This window comes from Clinocottus analis, unplaced genomic scaffold, assembly GCF_023055335.1.
Source record: "Clinocottus analis isolate CAN_PGR_092001 unplaced genomic scaffold, fCliAna1.0.p SCAF_13, whole genome shotgun sequence".
Classification (NCBI taxonomy): Eukaryota; Metazoa; Chordata; class Actinopteri; order Perciformes; family Cottidae; genus Clinocottus; species Clinocottus analis.
In genome coordinates, this window is record NW_027175854.1 from 8,816,488 (window position 1) to 8,836,662 (window position 20,175).

Here is a 20,175-nt window from a genome sequence, read left to right on the forward strand (position 1 = left end):
AACGCAAACTGGTCCAACACTATAGTGACGATTCTTGCTGTTGATTATTGATAAGCATTTGTTGATTAGTGTATGTATTTGACTCCAGGAAGACCGTCTGTTTTATCCCAATGGACGTTATAGAGCATTACGCATAGTTTATTCTAAGAAATGTGAGTATATTTGGATTTGTGTAACAGTGGATAAAGGTCCCTCTCGTTACGTTGTAGCCGATACACATAAACGTCCACAAGAGGGCAGCATTTCTCTTTCTCCAGACACTGGGCAACGAGTTCTCTCCGACTGCAAAACTTCTATTCATATTCAAATTGTATTGGGCGCGGTGTGGACAGAAATGAATTAAATCCATTACATAAAATACCATCTTTAAACAAGGTATGATCATTATATTAGACAACAAGGCGTTTTGCTTTGTGTTTTAAATGCCGTATCCATTCGCAGTAACTAGTCACTATGCTGCCGCTGCTCCCGGCTCTGGCCACACCCTTGGCAGGCCCGCCTTACACGTTGAACCAGTGATGACTCCCAGAGGGTGTGTCCTGGCGCTGAGAACCAGAGCAGTGTTCACCTCCTCCCGCTCCTCACCGGCGGGGACTCGTCACCTCGCCGCAGTCCTGCGCTCCTCGACGGGAGAGAAGACACGCAGCAGCGCCCGGAGCCGCGCGCCTCAGGAGGAAAGTCTTTGATTTGAATTGTTTTCCCCCCTCGGTGGATTTGTTCGGATATTTGAGAGTATTGGAACTATTATCAAGACGTATCCCCCCTCCTCCTCCTCCTCCTGAGTACAACGTGTGAGCAGCTTGGATACGAGACCTGTGGGGCTCTCCTGTCGCCATGGGGGACGTGGTTTCCTCTCACCTGGATGAGGGCAGGCGAGAGGTGATAACAGGTAAGGCCGGAGAGACGAGCGGCCGAGCTGCAGCACGAATGGGGACAGTTTCTCCACATGTACTGAAGTTCCTTAAAAGTTATGTGATTCATATGCAAAACTTACACGCTCATAAAAATGTGTAATAACGAGGTTGAATTTGTATATCGTCAAGTAGGGGAATTATAAAACACTTTTTTTAACCCCCTCTCCATCCCTCCTAAGTATGTTTTTTATTTGCTTTCTCTCATGTCCCTATGTGTTGGAGAAAGCTATATCACAGATAACACCAACTATCTTTAAAGTGACCTGTTGCTCTGACCTGCAGAGGAAAATCCACTCAGACCCTCTGCATGATTTGTCACAAACAAACAAACACAATCAGATTCACAGTTCTTAGTACTGTGTGTGCTGTTGAAATACATCACATTGAACTCCAATAGCTGCAGACACCCAGTTTTTTTTTCATCCCGCTCAGCAAGTGTCACCTTTCCTGTTTCATTCCTGCACAAAGCTTCTCTTTTATATCAGCGTATTGTTGCTGAACGGTTCCCCGATCTCTGCTGCAGGCCCATTTCTCAGAGATAATAAGTAGGTTCCCCAAAGAGGAGCGTGTTTGTATAAGTTTGGGACTGCCTGCCATTTAAGTCTCAGATTGCTCCAGCCTCCCACTGTGAACTGTGCAGGTCTGTGTGGGTACTTTACAACAAGGAATGGGAGCAGAGGCTGAAACACTTCCATGAATGTGTAGGCCTGGATGCTTTTCTTCAGAAAAGACTTTCATGGAAGAAGTTTGGCAATGCATCCGAGTTTACTGTTTAGAGACTCAAGAGTGTGTTGCTTTCAGAATCCCTTTAGTCTCCGTTCAGGTTGGTTGCTGGTGCATGCTGGCAGACACACTTGCCTGAGGAAACCACTCCTGCAAACCAAAGACTATGTTCTTGAGGTGCAGACACTCTGTGTGTTTGTTGCTGCAGATTCTTATGAACCAGAAAGAGAAACACTCTCAGAAATAGTTCAAAGTATAGTGAGAATACAGTTGGTTGAAGGTGGTTCCTCAGTTTGCATAAGTTCTTATAATAAGGTGTATCGGAAGAGACTGACACTGGGCGTGGTATTGCGGAAAAGGTGACAACAACACTTTGGATAATCGAAGAACAACGAATTGTGTTTGAGCGGGATATTTGTGACAGCCATCTTTTGCAATTTCAATTTTTTTTGGTATATTTGACTGCATCTGACAGAAAACCCTCTGAAGCCCTGAATCAAGAAATATGCGTCCTGTCAGATTCTGAAGTTTACTCGTGACTCTTTGTGAACAGTTTGTGTGACAAAGTACTCACATCTCAAAATGTCCACTTAGATCATCAACATCAGAACAACTGTCGACAGTCTCCATCCTGTCAGGTTTCAACAAGATTAGTGCAACATTTTCATTACGAGTCTGGCTGAGAAATAAATATACATGAAGAGATGAGTCAGAGGAGGAGGGCGAGGAGAACATAATGAGAGGTCGCGCAGGTAAGAACATGTCACTAGATTAATAGCTGAAACTGCTGTCTGGCTCTCACACACCTCCACCTGGGACCCCTCTACCTTTCTCTGTGGAGGTCCTCTGCATGTATTGAAGCATGTAAAGTACACATTAACAGCATAACAAATAGCATGCCCTTTAAAGTATAATTTGAATGGGGAAGAGAGGGAGTGAGTGTATTCTACTCAGCATTTCTGCATTGGGAGTCTTGTCTGGAGTGTGCACCTCCCTACAAGGTAATTTCTTCATCTTCGCTGCTCAAGCACATTCTTACAAAATGATCTCCCCCCTTGTGAGGCCACACAACGCTGACGCAATATGCTCTTAAGAGAGTCAAAGTTACGTGCTCCTTTGACTAAATGCTTGGGAATAAATTAAGACTATCCATTATGAAAATCTTGCGGTGATCGATTAAAGCTAATTATCTTTAATCTGTGACGCCCCACTTTAGCCACAGCCGCCCCAATCTCATGCACAGAGGCGTTCCTTTCATTCTCAGGGAGGAACTCCAACGCAGCGGCGCTTAGTATTGTCAGTATTCCCATAGCAGTCCGATGCCTTTCACCCTAAGCAACTTCAGGAAAAGGAGTCCTGCCTCTTTCCTGGAGTTCGGTCCCACTTCTATGTATAGAGGTGACCCCCGTTATATGTCTAGTTGGTACCACTTTGCTTCCCCTCAGATCTGCAGCCGTATGTCTTGTATATTTGGGTCAAGAAATGAGCACAGCCCTCTGCCTGGTGGTGAGTTTGATCAGATAGCGTTTGAAGATATGGAGAAAGGCTGAGCCACACCCCTAGCAGAGGTCTCTGAAAGTAGTTAAGGAGCTCACCAGCAGCATGGTGCCAGCTGGGGAAGAGATTGTTCTGGAGATGCGAAAGGCTCTGGACATTGTTGGTCCATCTTGGCCGACGCTCTTTTTCAACGTCACATTGAGTTTGCAACATTGCAGACCGTTGGTGTTGGATCCTATGGATGAATGAAAATGGGATCGGAGGGTTCATAGACGTTTGCTCATCTAATCTACATTTGTTTTGTGGACATAGAAAAGGCGTGTGACCACGGCCCTGAAGTCTTGTGAGCGGTGGCGGATCATCCAATGTCAAAATCAGAGAAGAGTTTTGTTTAGAAACTGGGACAAATTGTTTTTTTTAGAAAGTCAAATATGAGCATCTCCAAGTCTGAGGTCATTGTTCCCTGGCAGAAAACGATGGATGCTCGGTTCAGGTTGGGAGTCAGTTGATACCCCAAGTGAAGGAGTTCAAGCATCTCCTGGTCTTGTTCATGAGAGAGGGTAAAACTGGAGCATGTGATCGAAAGGCGGATTGGTGCCGTGTCAGCAGTAAGGCATGAAGAGAGAGTTAAGTTGGAACGGAAAGCTTTTAATTTACCACTTGATCTGCGTTCCAACCCTCAACTACGGCCATGAGCGTTAGGCAGTGGCCGAACGCATTGGACTGCGGATAAAAGCAGTGTAAATAAGTTCCCTACGCTGGGTGTCTGGACTCACCCTTAGGGATGGGGTTAAGGGGACTTCCTTTGGAGATTTTCCTGTCATGTCAAACTGGTAGGAGACTCGTTGGTGGGTGGCAAGCAAGATTATGGATCTCATCTAGCTCGGGAACGCCTCAAGATCTCCCAGGAGTAGCTTGAAACTAGTTTACTTAGCCACCATGACCAGGTCCTGGATAAGCGTCAGCAAAGGGAAAATTATAATAAGATGTACCCTTTTAGACATCATGTTTTCCAGGTCTCTAAGGCTGCGTTAGTCAATTAATGCATATAACAGATTAGGATTGTGGCAGTCTTCTCCATGGCTCTCTTTGTGGTGTATGAAGGGATACAACATAAACTTATGGCATGCCAACACAGGTTGGAACAGAGGATGAGATTTATGATGTGGCCTTTGTTCCCAAATTCCAATTTCCAAGTGCCCCAAAGACTGCCCATGTACAATTATCCTGTGTACATGGGTACATCTGCTGACTTTGGCACAGCAAGACGACCAGTGGAAAGTACCAACTCTCAAGAAGCCCCGTTAGCACTAATCTTGTGGAAATTTTGTCTCACTGTATAGAGAGAATCTTATTTTGTCAATCTATTATTGTGGATAATATTCATATCTTATGCAAACAGAATAATGATACACATAGAGCGTTTTGGGACCTCAGTGGATACAAAGTAAGCACATTCAACTTGAGTGAGAGTGAACCAGAACAGATGACAAATTCCTAAACCGTAAAAAAAACATTTAATAGCCGGTCCTACTAAACAGTGGATTGGAAGTCTTTGTTATAGCCATCTTATAATATTCTTCTCAATGTCCTCTAACCTGTCCACGCAGCTCTTCCTGGTATGACAGAGTTTTTTTCACAAGAGTGTCCCTGTCCCGTCTCCTCCGCGTCTCCCCGTCTATCCTGTCCTGTCAGCGCTTTCCTTCCTGCTCTCCCACTGCATGCCGGTTCTTTCCTTCCTGCGTCGTCCCGTCCATAAACATCACAGTCGACTCCGTCTGCTGCTGACTGAGCCAAACACAGCGAAGGACCCGCAGACTGACTCATTTTCCAGCACTGGAATGTGGGAAACGTCCACGTTCCCTTCAGCAGGTTCGTGGACTATTGAGTAGGACGCTGCTCGCACACAGTGGTGGAAAAGAAAGGCTGAGTCGAGCTGTGGAAAGGATCTATGGAATACAGGAACACATTGATTCATCTGAATTGACATACTAAGGCTGCAATTAACAACTATTTTCACGATTGATTGATTCATCGATATGATATCTCTGACATTACTTTGCAGATTCCCCAAGCTGACTTCTTTAAACTGTTTTCTTTTGTCCGACCAACATTCCCCGAAACAAAAAATGTTTGATTTATAATGATAATGGTTTTGAAGCTCAGGCTTTATTTGTCAAGGAATTTGTGTAAAATCACGGTAAGAGATCTAGTATATTTCTTAAAATAGTCTACAGTGACTTATGACTGCAGTTGTATTTTAACTATGCAAAAGCTTTCCGTCCCAAATGTTTTTCGAATGCCAGCGCTGAACGAGACAGCTGTGATATCAAGTGACCTCTGCTGATGATACACGTTCGGTATCTCTTTGTTGAGTGCCGTCACTATGTTTCCGTTCCCACTTTGAATTTTAGCATGTGGCTCTAATCATAAAGAGATGATGGAGGCTGATGGAGGCTGTGGCCTTTCTGACGTGGTGAGACAGCACGTCGTCCACACAGGAGAAACGCAGCTCCCCAAGTATACAAAGCTAAAATCGTTGTGTATATTAAAATTGCGGAAATGTCCAAAATGGAGTTGCTAAAATCCTTCCCAGAGATGCATGTAGTTGCAAGACCTTCAAGTCTTTGTTGGAATGTCGTTGAAAGTTGCTTCATCTGTTCTTTAGGGAACCAAACATGAACTTTCACCATCTGATTAAAGAGCTGTGATTTTGTCCCTTGATCATCTTTAAAAAAAAAAGGGAAATAATTTGTGTTATTGATTTGTGTAGTGTGCACGTCTCCTGATCGTGTGTGTATGTGTGTGTGTCCTCCTGCAGCTCGGACCAGAGGCGTGATGAAGGAGTTCAGCGACGTGTACGAGCAGCAGTACGCCGTCGCCCTCTTCAACAGCGTCCGCTTTGAGATCGAAGGAGGTGGAGGACCGCAGTCTCAGCTGCTGCACAGGAAGGCACGTGCTTTGTGTCGACTCGAGAAAGAGATGTTCAAACTGGCTTTGGGTCGTCCTTGATGGAGAAACTATGATGGTTTTGTTGACTGAATCAATTCATTGATTCAGTCAACAGATCTGTAAAAGTGGAGTTCCTGCACACAAAAGCAGGGACAATGTTGTGTTTACCAAAGATACGCTCAGAGGTTTCATGGAACAAATGACCAATCGACACGATAATCTTAGTCCACTAAAATCAAAATGTCTAATCTTAATGTCTTTGTAATTTCTGACACATATACCATGGAGAGACACTTTTCTCTTTCCTAAAGGAATTGTTTTTATTTTTCCCCCCGGGTGTATTTTGGTTCCAATGATCAAAACTTTCTCCCAATTTAACAAACTGAACTCTCTCCAGTTTCCTCGCTTCCAACTTACAAGCCGTGAAATGAATTTCCACCATTGTGTGTAGCCAAACGTTTCACACACAAGACAAACATGCAACAATGTGAGCTTTGTCAGTCAAACGGAGCGTGGGCCGGTACATACCGCACAAGCGAGGCCTGTTTTGTGTTTTCCTCTCATTCGTTTTGGTGGCTGAATGTACTGTGGGACTCACTTTTGTTCACATTTTCAATCACTGAGGGGGAAATGGAGCACATTTCACACATGAACGGAGATGCCGTCTGGACTTCTATGAGGGAAGAGAGCAGGACATCAGCTTGTGAGGGTTATGACATAAGAGAAAAATGATGCACGTGCATGTGAAGTAATGCTTTGCAAACAATCACACACACACACAAATACAATCTCAATAATACAATAATATGCAATAGTACCAACATATGTCTGATGTTTGTATTAGATAGTAACCATCTGCACCACTAATGCGGCTCACTGCAGAGGGATGCACGATCAGCATCATGACCTTCATGTGCATGCACTAAAAACAGAAACAATAAAACACAACACAATAATATTAGCTGGCACTTTTGGAGGCTCATTACTTTCTTTCTGCTCTATACGCAGACATGAGGTCCAGTGACCCCGTCACTAATCATGAGTCATTAATGCACATACAATTACAGTAATGTAATAGTTTCCAACAGACAAATCAATCTGTTCTCCAAGCCGAGCGCCTCTTTCTGTTTTTTTGGCTCTTCTCCTCACTTCTCTCCTCTTCATTCTTTCCTTCCTTCGTCTGAGCGATCTAAGTTACAGGATTACTTGGTATGAAAACAGGAAATCAGAAAACAGAGTGGGTGGTGTGTATTCCAGTGTAAACACACACACACAAACTACCCTTCGGGTCTCTTGCAGAGTTAAGGCCTCTCTCTGAATAAACCCAAATTATGACAAAATCAATACCAAATGACGCACATATGCTTTGCAATGATCCATAACATATGATTTTTCAGGACCCTCTGGCAGGCCGGTCCATCTTCTCGGGGAGTCTGTTTCAGTATCTGGAGGAGAATCGCAAGTGGAGGAATCGCTTTGTGTCCGTTCCAAACAGCTACACCATCATCCTCTACGAGAGCAAAGCAGTGAGTGCACTTCTTACTCACTGAGCAGCTCACGACTCTGTGATGTTGTGGTAAAAAGCTTGCCGTGTGTGGTTTATCTTTGCCATCCCTACAACAGGCACACGAACGAGGCCTTCACCCGAGAGGAAACATCAACTGCGCTGGGTACAAGGTCCTGACCTCAATGGAGGAATACATAGAGCTGATTAACACCAGCCTGCCGGGTAGGAAGACTCTGACAAAGACAATCCTTAATTTATATACTGTAAATACATGTGACAAAATGTGGCTAAAATGTTTGATGTATATACATAGTACACCACTTGTTTTTCTTGTACAGACATTTTTTTGGATGGGCATAAATATTAATATAAGTCAGTATCATTTATTGACCAAGTTTATTCAAAATGAACAAAGAGATATTTTACACATTTAATCTCCAATCCTTCGCCTTCATTTTGTTTTTGCATGTTCCTAACTGCCTGCAAAGCGCCTTCGAGATCTTGCAGTTTCTCATTCTCGCCTCTGTCATGTGACCCCCTTGTAGGCGTCAAGGCCAAAGTGGGCAGTCATCCGTTCATCAAGTGTGCGACCCAGTTCCCCCTCGTCCTGTGGCACCCGTACGCCCGCCACCACTACTTCTGTGTGACGACAGAGAAGGAGCAGAAGAAGTGGCATGCAGTGCTGCAGGACTGCGTCAGACACAGTAACAATGGTAACAAAACACACCACAAAAAGCTCCCTGGCAATGTTAAATGAATGGGATTCAGATCATTTAGCACAAGCGATGACAAACTGCTAAATTCAGTCGTGCAGCAAACAGTGCATGTCTTTCTATATGCGCTCTGGACTACCGGTGCCTCTCTACCTTTGTGTAGTTCAGATAAGGGTGTGTGTGCGTGTGTGTGCGAGTGTGTGTGTGTGTGTCACAGTGTGAAGCCTTTACATGCCTTCTGAGTGAGCTGGTTGAATGTGAGATGCTGCAGGAATGATGGGTATTTTATGTTATTTTTTTAATCTTGGCTCCAGTGAGACATGTTGTCGTCGTTGGATCAGAGCTTCAAATGTTACACATTTCACAGCCAAGACAGACACTCGCTCACATAGTGGGGCAGGGACTTTATTTACTCAGCTGAACAGAGAGCCAGGCTGGATTCCTTTTACAATTTAGGGCTCTGAGAATTTGTGATGGGGTGTTTTTAACCCTGGACAACCCATTCATCACAACCAATACTAGGCTGAGTTGACTTGTTAAATCATCCCGCCCTTCACCGCGTGTGTTTGTGCAATAATGTTATTTTGCAGGATACTGCGGTGCGTTTTGCAATCGGTTGTTTGTTTTCTCCGGGTGGAGAACTGGTCTTGATCTTCTATTAGGGATTGTTCTTGTGATGACATGATGACATGACTCATGAGACATTGTGTTGAGACACAAGCGGCAGAGACATGCCGGAGGATGTGTAAACACAAGGTAATCCATTTTTTTTCGGTCACGTTGTGACACCGCGCCTCTCGGCTTGGCGAGACAACGTGGAGCGGCACCTCTGGGCTTCGCGTGGAAGCACCTAAAGCCAAACGATTGACCCACTTCCAAACCTCGTGGGCCACACGGCACGACTCAAATTACACACCGTTAAGGATTAAAGTGTAATTAGCAGGTCGATTTAAAGTTAGATTTCGGAGTAGAACGCAGGAAGTCCATTCAATGCCTCCGTTTGAAGGGGAGGCACGGCCATATCTGTGGTTGTGCGCGTACATGTGTGCGTACATGTGTGCATACATGTGTGTGTGATCCCTCGTTCAGTGAGCTGCATTTAGAACGCAGATGCAGAGAAGCTAAATGAGTATGAAAAGGTGAGGAAGTTGGGACTGAAATACAAAGCAGAGATCCAGCGATAAGCAAGCGGCTGCTGCCGTGAACGTGATGGGGCTTGTTTGGATCTCGCTGACTGTAAAGACATAGAGTGTGAATCAAGTGTAGATTATATCTGAAGTATTTATTCATAAAGTGCTGAACTGGCTGTATTCAATTTCCAGTTTTTCTTGAAGAGCAACCGTTAAATCTGAGATACACAGACAATTTGCGATATCTTTACGTCTGTGTTTGTTAGATTTGGGACTGTTTTACTTCATCTATTTACACAAAACAAAAAAAATAGGTAAGACCTTATTTGCACATTTAAACTTGTAATACAAAATGATAAGAAAGTCATTTGTTTATTTGTTTAGCCTGTTACCTGTAGTAAATAGTGCACACAATAATTTAATCCACACCAAACGTTCCAGTTTCATATTTAATCTGAACAGTTTTACAGAGAGATTTGTTCAAATATCAATCATAATCCGATTAATACAATATTTTGTATATGGCTGTTGCAGTTTTTTCCAATTTGAGGTTAAAAGAGATGTTTAACAATCACCCAGTTAAATGTTTTGACTCTAATAAGTTAATAGTATAATGCCTCATTTGCATGTTTAAACATAACATTTTAGAAAACTTGGGATTATTCATCTAGGGGCGTGTCATATTAGCACATTTGTGACCCGAGTCATCCCACATTCTGTAAAAATTCTAGGAACAAGACGTGCTGACATTTTGGCAACAAATTGTGAACATTCTTCAGGACATTGAAGATTTGATCCACGAAAGAAAAGACTTCACCTGAGCTGACCCTCATTTTCAAGCACTCAAGTGTGTGCTTTCACAGTACCTGCTTGTGGGCGTGTCCACAGGAGCATTATGTTGGTGTAGTTTACGCTCCTCAGCCTCAACAGCCCCCCTCACATGAAGGCTAATGTATGGCTTATTTATTCATGAAGTGCTTGTCAGGACGCATCCTCACCTCGTTGTAATTAAGTCGGCTACATCAAATAACTCCGCGCCTACAACCCAAACGATGCTGTACAGTGAACCATATACGTGAAGTTAAAGACTACACGCTGGCTCCAAAGCTCATCTGACAAAGTTGCTCGACCTGATTCAACCTGGTTTTACAGCCAGCCGACTACCATGCCGACTCAGTAGGTTCTCCTCAACCACACAGCCAATGGCACATTGACTGAGAAGCCAAAACACACAGGCCTCCAGCACACACACACACACACACACATGTAAAACTGTAAAACAAAGTCTGCCTCTTGTCTGTATGCAGTCAAGCTCACCCGGTACACCCCCGACACTACCTGTCGGGGCACGCTCGGTGAACGCCAGAGTCCCTGCCGTACATTCCAGCTGTGAGGCCGGGCTCCCGAGGGATCTGTTGGAAGGAACAGGGAAGAGCGTGTTGCTGTTTTTACTGTCGCCGTGGCTGGTGTCAGTGTGGATTGGCATTCATGTGTTTGGCCCGTGTTGACACGCCCAGTCCCCACCGGTGTTTTCAGGAAAACCAGAACTGGTAAAAGACTTTTCCTGGGAGTGATCAATGGTTTTACAGCCTGACCTCTGCCCTCTCTGCCGTCACACACTCTCTCTCTCTCACACTCACACACACACTCAATATATAATCCTTACTATCAATATTGAATGGCTGTAAATGTCAAACACTCCGGTGAGAAACGACCAGTGAATCCACCACTTCCGATTCTTACAGAGCATGTCAGGCTTTGGAGAAAATACCTCCATTTCCATGAAGAATTAACTTCTAGGAGCACAGAAGGTTCATGCAAAGCAATCCCTCAGCTGATCACTGACACTATTCAGCTAGCTCTGATAATAAAAAACACAAGTCAAATGTAAAACACTCACTAAAGATCCATTTTGAATTCACACAAGCTGTGGTCGTCTCATCCTGAATATCTCTCCAGTAAAATGACCGGCTGCTGCTTTGCATCGCCTCAACCGGCTGATTTGCAAAGCATCCTGTTAATAAGCTCAGTTAACAGCTGACTTCATCGCAGTGTTCTGCACAACACAACCATGTCAGTGTGAATGTCAATTTAACTTACTAATTTATTCCATTAAATTGCTAAAAGTAAGTTTGAACAGTTATGAATACGCGTCCATTTATTACTGATGGCTCCTTATGACCCAAGTAAACAAGACCATCAACTTGAAAAAGACTTATTTCTACATGGTCTTTTGTAATGTCTGACATCGGGTCTGATTCCCGCTAAAATCCTGCAGCTTCGCTGGAATCCCCGGCCGTACTGCTGGGCCCGCTGAGAGAGGGACCAGAACCAGGACTGAGCAGGGCGGACTGTCGGACCCTGCTGCAGTAAATGAGCAGTTTTCCGGGGGGAAACACGACCACTTTTGTCCACAGGGCCCGCCTACAAACACAAATTGAAAGTCCCCCCAGTAGCTTTAATAGCATTGAACTTAGCAAATATTTGGTAGTTCCAGCATCTGAAAAGTCAAGATTTGTTCTCTCTAGTTTCATATCATTCATCATTTAGTTTTTGCTTTTGTCGAGCAAAAGGAAGGCCGTCATCCTGGGCTCTTAATATATACGTGTACGTTGAACATTTTTGCTATTTTTTATTCATTCAGCAATTAATAAAGAATAAACAAACAAGAGATTAATCAATAATTAAAAGAAAATCATCATTAGTGCCAACCCCTGTGCTGGGTTCAGCTTGTCCGGCAGCCAGACCGAGGCCGCAGCACATTAGCAGTCTACGACCGCTGCAGAGCTGCTGTTGCTGCTGGGCCACTAGAGACCCATCAATCACAGACGGGTCTCCACCCCCACAGCCTCTTAAAGCAGCACCAGCCTCCTGCTCGGATCCACAGACCTCACACTCATTCCACCCAGCGAGAGGAGACTTACATTCAAAAAAAAGGACAATGATATGTACATTTCAAGCTAGGTTTGTGGCTCGTCAGTCGCAGAGCAGTGGGCTTTTTCCAGAGTGTTATACCATCAGAAATGCTGACATTTATGTACTTTAGGTACTATATACAAAATAAACCAATACAAGGTGTCCAGCATTCTCTCAGCTGCCGCTACTGGAAGCAGGGACTTATACAGTCATGTGTTTGCGATGCCTGCGGTCAATGGTACGTTCCAGTGAGTATTTATTGCACTGTGGGTTTGGCTGTTTCCATAGGGCTGCACCATATGGGGGATATCCTGCTCATGCACATCGGTGGGGGCAGCAGCAGTGCGAGGGTTCAAATGAAGTGTTTGAAAAGCCGCTTTGATCATGTGAAGGCAGGTGCCCTGAAGCTGAAGTCTACTCAGACAACATTTGACAGTCAAATGCTTAGTGGGTTTTTAAACATGTCAAATGTATTTAACTCAGGGGAGGGGGGACATGCGGGCAGTCGTAGATGTGAAGGCATGGGAACTCATCCACGGCTGCTGTATGATCCCACCAACCAGAGCGTGGTGTGCAAGGCAGGGAGGGAAATGCCTCACATAAAGAGACGGTGGTAAGTGCTGCCACATGTTCTATTTATACAAAGTACACGCACACACACGCGCGCACACACACAGTGTAGAGAAACTCTAATCGGCCCTTGATCTTGCTCGGTTCAGACATATGGAGAATGTGTAGTGGTTTACAGGCCTGGCACCAAGAAGAAAATTCTCTAAAAGTGAGCAACACCATGAGAATGTAGACGGCTTCTCTTTCAGGTATTTCCCGCTGGGGATCTGAACATAGCTCGGGTCCCGACAGCGTTCGAATGACTGATGTAGAAGGCAGAATGTGGTTTCCAGCCATTAGGCCGCAGATCAGCGCTAGGCCATGTAGACATTATGAAAACGCTTAATAACATGCATATAGCATGACTGTTTATTTTAGGGCTGTACTCAGAATTTCTGTTTTTTGCTTTCCTCTATCCCATAACTTCCAGCCCGCAGCAACAGGATACACATTTTGAACTGCAGTAGGTCAGCAATCCATCATCATGAGTCAAACCATCAAGCGTTAGAGATCCAGAGGCGGAGTTAGGTTCGTCATACTGATTGCTTTTCTTTGGTACCTCTGTGAGGCAGATGTAAACAGGAAGTATAATGTGACTTGCCATGGAGTCAGTGCGTTAGCTACGGACTACACGGTACGAGAAATGCCATCAGGATTCAGCCGTGTGAAACCATCCAAATCCCTTAAAGTCACGAGGGAAAAACCAGTTGGTTGACTGTCAAGTACAAACAGAAAAGGCCACGTGGCTGTTGTTGACGTGCACATTATCAGTTGCTGGTCTTGAAGTGCTTGCGAGAAGTACTGTAAACCATAACTGCTGCTGCGTCCCTCAGATACTTTTCACTGCGTTTGACCTCCAGAACGGCGGCTGGTCAGCTGCCAACGTGGCGGCCGTCTGCGCCTCTCTCCTTATCCAGCGAGTTCCCATGAAACCTCGTGCCAAAACAAGCCGACACGCAGCCCTCAGCAAGTCAGAAAGGGAGTTGGGGAGCTGGGAGCAGAGAGAGCTTCCTGTCTGCCCCTCCCCCTCCTCACTTCTTGGTCACTTCCTGTCTTTGTCAGCCTCGTCTGAGTCACAGACAGACGCACACCCGCAGACTAAATAACTTGATGGACGCACATACTGATGAGTGTACATAAAAGACTTCACATACAATCAGCAATAGTGGACGCTGTAATTTAAACGTGTATTTATTTTCAGGACCAACTTTTTCATGTCATCAGAAACGTTAGCCCGATGCTACTGTAACGGGTTGTCGGACTTCTCATTCTATTAGAACAATTGGTATCACCGTCGTATTTGTACTTGTACTTAAGGTGTCTAAATATTTCGTCCACCATTGCAATAAATAAATACATTGTAAAAATACAACACTCGCTGCAAGTTTCATGGCCCAGTGGACAATTGAAGCAGACGTTTTGCTTTTAAAGAGGTATTGCTGCAGTTAAATGATTGACCATCATAACTGATGGTAAACAACATTTCAATAAGGGCTGCTTTGGCAAACAGAAGGCCGAGCCTTTAATTACACGTTTCTGCATCAGAAGGACCAACTGTTGTTGCCCCGCGAGAAGAGAGAAGAAAAAAAACACAACTAAAGCACGAGTCACTTTTATTTTAAGGAAGCACAAACTATCTAATTATAGGGATGTTTTGGTCCATGCACCTGCTCATTCATACTCTTGTGTGTGATGTTTAACTTTGCCTGCAGAGAGAGAGAGAGAGAGAGAGAGAGAGAGAGAGAGAGAGAGAGAGAGAGAGAGAGAAAGAGAGAGAGGCAGCTGTATTTTCATCACTTAAACACAACCACATGATAAGAAACCAACTTCCTAAAAAGCACACGCATGTTGCCGGGCAGCTTTGTGAGACGCTTCTATTGTCCCGTCAGCTGGGAGCGGCGGTAACCAGGGCAACCACATGAAATCCATCCTCCCAACAAGCCAACATCTTCCTGTTTTGGGGCGATGACACAACCGTGTGTGCGATGCGAGTGGCTGAGTGTGCGTGTGTCACGGCCTGCTGCACTGCTGGCCAAAAAGTAGACACTCAGACCGTCACACAGAAATGACTCAGATGTTTTGGAAACGGTCGTCAGAGTGAGAATCTACAGAAACGAACCAAATGCGTTCGTCTCACGTCAAGTGAACGCCCGTTTGGTCATTGCAGAGCATTCTTACTTCAACACAGAGAAATCATGCAGTTTAAAAAGAGCATCGCCCTATCTTGCTATTGAGATACTTTCTTTCAGTCCCAAAAAAAAATAACAATGAGGAGAAAGAGGTCCGATATCTCTCTAACGTGACCACGCATGTGCTCTGCCCCCAACAGGTCTGTCAGAGGACTGCACTGTTCAGACGCCGGCCTTCACCGACTCGGTGAGACTCCACAGACAAGCCAAGGGACACTACGGGACCTGGGACATGATGTGCGGAGCGCCCCCACAGGTCAGGACCTCAGATCACAATACAACTGGGTCTCGGCTCAGAGCCTGTTATAAAGTCTGAATTTAAGAGATTAAACAGGCCTATAAGGCCACTGGCATAGCGTATGTGCACAATTCAGGTTGGAAGGTCATTAGATCATCAGTTTAGTTCAAAGAGAACAGGAACAACTACAAACACACACAGAGACTTCAGGGCCATAGTTCAACCTATTGAGAGGCCACACTGATGATGATCACGTGCACACAAAGACTTTGAGAGAAAAGTCTTTTCTCAATGAATAAAGCTCAGGGAAAATAAACACGCCATCTCTTTAATGAACACACACACACACACACACACACCCTTTCTTCACACTGAAGTGCACCTACACACAACCTTCAAACAGACTGTCAGCAACACGACCCCACCCCTCAACATATTAGTGTTCACACGGACACACACACACACACAGTTGATTGAGGTCTCTGAATGAGTCTCTTTCAGTCTCCTGCTAGTGCCTCACAGTCGCCCTGTGCGAGTCCGGTTCCAGGCATGGGCACGGGGTCCGTAGTTCTGGGTTTTATTAATCAATTAACACCACGGTGCTGGAGCTCAGCTGTTTAAACGTAATTGGCAGTAAAAACAAGGTGTCACAATAAAAAAACATGCGTTGGGTGGAAATGTGAACGGGACCACTGTGACAACATTGCCTCAAGACCAGGGTTTGTGTTTGAGGACACGCCCTCAAACACAAACCTGCGAGACCAAATCAACCCATAACATTCATCACACTCCAACATGAATATTGTTCATGATACACTGACACCAACCGGAGCATGAAGGCATCAAAGGGCGCCCACAAAGCATTGAGAACAATCAAGAGACCACACCAGCTGAGATGCCGCCTTCTTCTTGATCTCTGCTGCACACCTGTGAAGTTTTGTGATGGGCAAAGGACTAACAACGTACTGTGGGATAACACAAATAGCATTCAGCAACACTTACATGGACCCAATGGGTTTCAATAGGCTGTACTTTCAAGAAAACGTGTGTTAAATCAATCCTTTTCACAGCAGACATTTTGACATGTCACTGCAGGCATCAGACATTAAAGGATGCAAATAAAAAATAAATAAAAAGTATACTTTTTGACCGTGTAAGGCCATTCTAATGTAACCTTACACGGTCCAGATAGATGTTGAAAATGGCCCAAACTAAATTGAAGTAGCATAAGAACAAGGTGACACAGACCACAGCCACCAATGCAACGATACTATTTAAGTTAGTGTTTCCAGACAAACAAAGTACAATACACCTGTTGTTTGTCGAGTTTTGCTGCTCTTTTGTCCGGAACAACATTAACTGCTCTTCTTTTGTCTCGGCCGTTCAGTACCGGGCAACACATTTCAGCAAATATTATTTTAGCTTAGTTAAAATGTCATGGAGGTGTGTGTGTGTGTGTGTGTGTGTGTGTGTGTGTGTGTGTGTGTGTGTGTGTGTGTGTGTGTGTGTAGACAGTGCTACTAAAGCCAGCTTTCCTGCCTCTCTGAATCCAGCTGTGTATCAATCGGCCCACTGTTTCCGTGTTAACCACCAAGGACAGGGCCTCCTCTTTTTTTAAAGGTTTATTTTTGTTTTTCTTTTGGGCGGTGGATATTGGTTGTGTTTTGGTTCTTTTTACACATCCAGTGTGAAAGTCCCCAGTTGGCGCAGAGTAACTATAACTGTAAATGGTAAAAAGGCGGGCCTGACCTGAAAGATCCATAAATTGGAAATCAATTCAAACACAAAGTAAAAAAAACCTCATAATATCAAATGAATGACAAAAAGTGTGTTGATGGAGAAAAACTGATTTCCTCTTAATATATTATGTTTCATGGCCTGTGATGTATGAGTGAACTTTACCCAAATTATGACTCCTTACACAAAGGGAGTCAAGTGATCTCCTGTATCTGTATGTTCTGGACTGAAGATAAAACACATCATTGTTCTAATGATTTAAAACATATCTATGGGATGACGGGGGGAAGGTTCACGACAAGGCCAAGACGTCACGAGGACTTCTGTTAATTGTGTGTTTCATGTATTTAAGAGGTAACTCTCCTCTAAACACAGAAATACATTGTGTGTGTGCACAGATTCTTGCTAACCTGGTCATGGAGACCCTCCACCCGGAGCTGAGGAGCGCCATCGCACCTCGCCTGAGGGGGAAGATGCAGCAGAGGCAGAGGCATTGGATGTTGGTGAGTTCCCATCGCACTGCAGCCGTGCTGTACAACACACGAGAGAGAAAGAGACCCAAAAAACCCATCTCACGTCTTTGAACTACTCCCTCCACCCAGATCTCCGATGCGCTGTACAAGCAGGTGTTGTCTCAGACCACCAGCCAGTATGAAGCGCTGGCCGAAGCCTGCGAGGCCCAGAAAGCCCCGCTGGACGGCGGCCTGCGGACCGACATGGACCAGATCATCGCGTCCAAAGAGCATGTCAGCAGCAAGATACGAGGTGACTAAAGATCTACGTGCCTCGACATGCACCACGGAGCTTTCCATTCCCGCTGAGGCTGTAAACACGAGGCAGACAGCCCGAGGTTCACCTTGCTCTACGTGTTGAATCTTTTAGGGCCACAACACAGACGGCGTGCCTGTTGCATTGCCCGGCAGTTTGCGGTCAGAAAATAGTTCCCATCATTAGGTGCACATAGCATAACCGTAGTGCCAAGCTACACATTGATATGAAGCCACATTGAGCCCAAATGTAACCCAGACACCTGGATTTGACTTATCCCAAACCGTGCAAACTGGGACCTTGTGCACTGTTAAAAACTAACTAAACCACTGATCCTGGTGTCCAGAATCACAGCTGTGGGTACCTGTGTGAGTAAGAGTCATTTACGGATCCAGGGAAATAATAAGAGCAATGGCTATAGGAAGAAAGGAGCGACAGAATGAGGAAGGACAGGAAGAAAATGCTTACGGACCATTGAACCTTTGTTTGCATATTTTAATCTCGTGTTTAATCGACTGAACACCACCGCACAAAACGACTCGGTTCGCTTGTTGCCGTGTAACAGGACCTCCCCCGACCTCAAGTGCGCGTTTCATTGTCCACCTCCACCGTTTACTGCTTTCTCCGGTCCGGGGGATTCTTGCTCTCGGAATAGCGCCACACCGCTCAAATTTCCAACATCGGGCACAAACGGGGCCTTTTCCTCTGAAACCCGAAGCTACCTCCATATCTGACATTTCCCTGCTTTAGTTGTTCTCTCCGCACTCCCCAGCCCCGCCCCTCGCTCAGCACCGGAGCACCCACTCTCCGAGTGGCGGGCCCGTCAGCTCTCTATTCAGACGTCAACTTGGCACGGGCTGCTCACATCTGTCATGCGTGCATTTAGCGATGGAGCTAAAGTGGCAGAACCGCATTCCAGTTTCTGACTTTATCCCACAAATACGACTCAAAAGTATGAGTCTCAGAGTCAGGCCGAAGGCTGCAGGGCTTCCATGAAGCGATTTCACTTGAACTGTAACGTCATTCATTCCAACCATTTCAACCTGGGAGAAAAACAAACTGTGGCTATCGTGGTGACTCATTTGTGAGTCCTTGACTGTATTGTGTTTACAAGCTGCAGCCACTAACTATGAATGTGATCTTTTCTGCTGGCCTGCAGCTCTGGTAATGCCCAAGGCGGAGCAGCTCCTTCGGACCAACGTCCAGCCCTACATCAGCTCCATCCTGGAGGCCCTGATGGAGCCCACCAGCCGGGGTTTCTCAGAGGTCAGGGAGGTTTTCTTCAGCGAGCTGGTGGAGATCAGCAAGAACTCGCTCAACAGGGACGGGAAAGACAAACTGGGAGATGTGAGTCCTGTTTTACCGACTGCAAATGCTTCTTTCACTTTTATCTTTCCGTGTGAGAATTATTGTTTGGTACGTGTTACCATGGTTCTTAGTGACCTGACCGCATAAGTCTGGAGGAGTTGTTTGATAGGGTTTGGTCACTGTTGGTGGTAATTCCGGTTTGTCACCGTGACCCTCCCATCAGACATAGTAGTCAGGGAGTCTCATACAATTCTCGGCTCGGTCGCTGTGACCCTCCCCCCCGCCCTCCCTTCCCTCCCCACCCCGCAGCACATGGACAGGCTGTCCATGCTCGCCCTCCACCCGGTGAAGATGCAGAGCTGCTACGAGAAGGTGGAGCAGCTCAATCTGGAGGGGCTGCAGCAGAGGTTCGACGTCGCCAGCCCCTCGGTGTTCGTCAGCAGGGCTCAGATCCTCATGGGGGAGGTGAGTTTGTCTCTGATATGACGCAACATAGCGGAACGCAGCGTGAGAAAAGCCTAAAAGCACTCCCTCATTCCTTGACAAGACTAGACGCATCCTGCCCAGCGTGTGGTTAAGTCTCTACTTACACCTGCTGGACAAGAAGGGCACAACAAGTTGGGAAGATAAACTGCTTTACTGCCACTGGCAGCGTCGATCAGTTTCTCATGCTACTGTATAACATTCAATTGTGTTTCTTTTTCTCCTGCAGCAAATGGACAATGCAGTTTACACCTTTGAGCAGCTGCTCAACCAGTCTTTAGAGACCCAGGGAGAAGATGACATGTGCAAGACCATCCAGCGATGCCAGGACCGGGTTCTCAAGGTAAAACAGGAAAAAGTAGTTTAGTAGATAAACAGTACTTTCTATTTAAATAGCCAGAGCTTGAATAAATGAATAAGACAGTCTGTGGCATTCTGTGCTATGAGAAATCTTTATATTCTATTCATTTGTTCAGTCAGAATGTGTGCAT

General features: G+C 45.3%; 2 protein-coding genes across 2 annotated transcripts in view; one reads left to right on the plus strand and one right to left on the minus strand.

The window, feature by feature from the left end:
* Positions 1–111: 111 nt before the first annotated feature.
* niban2a (niban apoptosis regulator 2a) overlaps positions 112–20,175 on the plus strand; it is a 23,290-nt gene continuing 3,226 nt past the window's right edge. Inside the window, exons 1-11 of the mRNA XM_068574107.1 lie at positions 112–889; positions 5,956–6,086; positions 7,484–7,612; positions 7,710–7,815; positions 8,139–8,306; positions 15,291–15,406; positions 17,524–17,628; positions 17,728–17,890; positions 19,053–19,240; positions 19,511–19,666; positions 19,914–20,027. Coding sequence (XP_068430208.1) covers positions 835–889; positions 5,956–6,086; positions 7,484–7,612; positions 7,710–7,815; positions 8,139–8,306; positions 15,291–15,406; positions 17,524–17,628; positions 17,728–17,890; positions 19,053–19,240; positions 19,511–19,666; positions 19,914–20,027 — 1,431 coding nt within the window. The 5' untranslated portion in view covers positions 112–834. The remainder of the gene's footprint in view (positions 890–5,955; positions 6,087–7,483; positions 7,613–7,709; positions 7,816–8,138; positions 8,307–15,290; positions 15,407–17,523; positions 17,629–17,727; positions 17,891–19,052; positions 19,241–19,510; positions 19,667–19,913; positions 20,028–20,175) is intronic.
* The window catches only part of slc31a2 (solute carrier family 31 member 2), a 22,798-nt gene continuing 9,531 nt past the window's right edge, over positions 6,909–20,175 (minus strand). The window contains exon 5 of the mRNA XM_068574110.1: positions 6,909–7,008. The gene's annotated coding sequence lies outside the window, so the exon portion shown is untranslated. The remainder of the gene's footprint in view (positions 7,009–20,175) is intronic.